Below are 2389 nucleotides of genomic sequence, written 5' to 3' on the forward strand. Positions count from 1 at the left end.
TCGTCTTATCGGGAAGCAAGAATTTACAAGTCAACTTTGATTTTGCTTCCTGATGAATCTTCTCACATCTTCACTCACCTTCGCTGTGGTTCTGTCTCGTCCTGCTCAATTCGCGCCGGGTCGGCTCTGGTCTGCGATTCGCAATGCAAAATATGTCAAACTATGAAGTGTGGAGTCTCACAGACGGAGGCTGACTGAGCTCTGAGGTTGATGGGCTCGAACTGAGAGATGCAGACACACCGGCCACACCTCCCAACCTGTCCTGCTTCTTTGCTCATTCACCATGTCATGTGACATGTTTGCATTCCTGTGGGAGGACAACCAGACAGATAAACGTGGCCCGACTCCCCAGCGACGCAGAAAAGCAACGACGTCATGCTGGAAGATCACAGCACTTACTTAGCAAGCATCAGGACGGGGTTGCTATGATATGCTGTAATGTAGCATGACGTCATGTCAGCATTCCTGGGACAGTTTATGTCCCACACGTGTTAGCTTTATGTAACCAACCAGATCGTTGACCCCGCCCACCGCACCTGCTTGATGGGTGACAAATAACAGAATAAATATACTTTCTAATAGCCTTACATTATTTAGCATGCCAGTCTATGAAAATTCCAATAATTTGCAATAAATTAATATATCAATGAATATAAAGGTCCAGTTCATTTACAAAACCATGAAATGACTTAAAATTCCAAGTCAGTACATCAAAATTAAATGAAAATGTGATTGAAAAATTAAACCCCTAGATTAAATAAAAATGCCATGAAAGCAATACAATATACTGAATTCATTAAAAAAGTTGTGAAATACATCAATTAATGATTTTATAAGTTTTCAGTATAGTTGAAGATAGGACAATAGAATACATGAGTTGTCACTGAAATGAGAAAGGCTTTATGATCCATCTTATTTTATGATCTATCTTATCCTGACTGTGGGTGGACACGAGGGGGTGCGTTGATCCGACGAGAAAAAAAACTCTCACTTTCCACTTTAATTGTTAAAAAAGACAACAACAAAACAAGAAAGGCACAGTAAGTGCAGCTCGTCATCGTCGCTATCAGCAGCGAGGCCCGCGGTCGTCGCCGTCCGTCTTGCTGATGAAGAGCCTCTTGAGGAAGAGGAGCTGCAGGTACCCCGAGGCGACCACCAACACGGTGAGCGCCGCCGACCACCACGTGACGTAACGCGCGTTTGACAGCAGCAGGAAGTAGTCGGCGCTCCTCCTCATGCGGCCAAAGTTGTAGTAGCGAAACATGTGGAAGACGTGGTTCTCCACCTTGTGGGCGGAGTCCTGAAACATCAAAGTAGGCCAATCAGTCTCCGCCCTGGTGGTGTCTTGGTGGAGGTCAAGATGGGAGGACCTCGATGATGCTCAGGGTGTTGTTCAGCTGTTTGGCCACTTCTTCCTTCCTGTCGTCGTCGTTATTGGCGGACGGGCGGTGCTCGTCGTAGTAGACGCCGAAGCTGAGGAAGACCTGCATGGTTCCGAAGTGGTTGTGGAAGTTGCTGAAACACATCTGGTAGAACCCTGATGTCCAACACCCACATGTAACAAATACATAAAAGGAGATCAATGAAAAATGATTTCGCTGGCCCCGCCCCTTCCCGCCTCAATATATGGCAGCACCCACATCAAGCATCGCCTGTCCCGTCATGCCCTCATGAGGAGCATGTGCTTTCATGTCCACGTGGACTCACAGTCCAACACGTACCTGTCTCCTTGGCCTCAAATTCCACCTGACCGGTGGCGTCGTCCACGCTGGACAGCAGAAGGCCGCTTGGAGCGTTGACGGTGACCGACAGGTGCCTGTCATGGCCGATGCCCGTCACCCACTGGACCTGCATGCAACTCACGTAACAAGGTCAAAAGTGAAACACCGTTCTTTCATTTTTCCAGAGTTTGACCCTGGAACAGACTATTTCTTCACTTGTAAGACAATCAGCAGAAATATTTAGCATTGAAGCTTTTTTACAAAACAAGGTTGGTGCTAAAAGTGTAATTTGAAGCTAAATGTAAACAAAGTAGTCCTGACTCACCATGAAGCTCAGGTAGAACTTCTCACCAGTGTGAGCAAAGTTCCAGAAACAGTCCATGCCGGTGGCAGACAGCACCACAGAGAAGTCGTACTGGTCTGCACCCCAGAACAGCTCCTGGTCCGTGATGTTGGCATGGGGAGCCGTCAGGGGCCCGCCGCGGGCCGCACCCCAGAACGCGAGGAGGAGGACGGAGCAGAGCGCGTGCTGCTTCATGTCTCCACTCAGCAATGATTAGCTGCAGGAACGCTGTGGGAAGGTTGAGCGGGCCCACAGCTGGACTGGATGCTGATATGAACACCACCCCCCTCCCTTAAATCTCCAAATAACATGGGAACCAGGTGAG

At 48.3% G+C, this 2389-nt stretch overlaps 1 protein-coding gene across 1 annotated transcript; it reads right to left on the reverse strand.

The window, feature by feature from the left end:
• Positions 1-937: 937 nt before the first annotated feature.
• Positions 938-2271, reverse strand: tmed6 (transmembrane p24 trafficking protein 6). The gene is made up of 4 exons (XM_054775996.1): positions 2047-2271; positions 1722-1848; positions 1371-1537; positions 938-1300 (listed from the first exon to the last, which is right to left on the reverse strand). The coding sequence occupies exons 1-4, from the start codon at positions 2257-2259 to the stop codon at positions 1067-1069; spliced, it is 741 nt and encodes a 246-aa protein (XP_054631971.1). The 5' UTR covers positions 2260-2271; the 3' UTR covers positions 938-1066.
• Between the last annotated feature and the right edge of the window lie 118 nt (positions 2272-2389).

The sequence above is a fragment of the Dunckerocampus dactyliophorus genome, chromosome 5, assembly GCF_027744805.1.
Source record: "Dunckerocampus dactyliophorus isolate RoL2022-P2 chromosome 5, RoL_Ddac_1.1, whole genome shotgun sequence".
Lineage (NCBI taxonomy): Eukaryota > Metazoa > Chordata > Actinopteri > Syngnathiformes > Syngnathidae > Dunckerocampus > Dunckerocampus dactyliophorus.

What these genes read in the sequence shown, in the direction of transcription:
- tmed6 (XM_054775996.1), bottom strand. Translation starts at nt 2,259, where the DNA reads ATGAAGCAGCACGCGCTCTGCTCCGTCCTCCTCCTCGCGTTCTGGGGT. An exon ending in AGTTCTACCTGAGCTTCATG is followed by an intron (nt 1,849 to 2,046) that starts GTGAGTCAGGAC and finishes AGTTGCATGCAG; the next exon opens with GTCCAGTGGGTGACGGGCAT. An exon ending in ACACCCTGAGCATCATCGAG is followed by an intron (nt 1,301 to 1,370) that starts GTCCTCCCATCT and finishes TTGATGTTTCAG; the next exon opens with GACTCCGCCCACAAGGTGGA.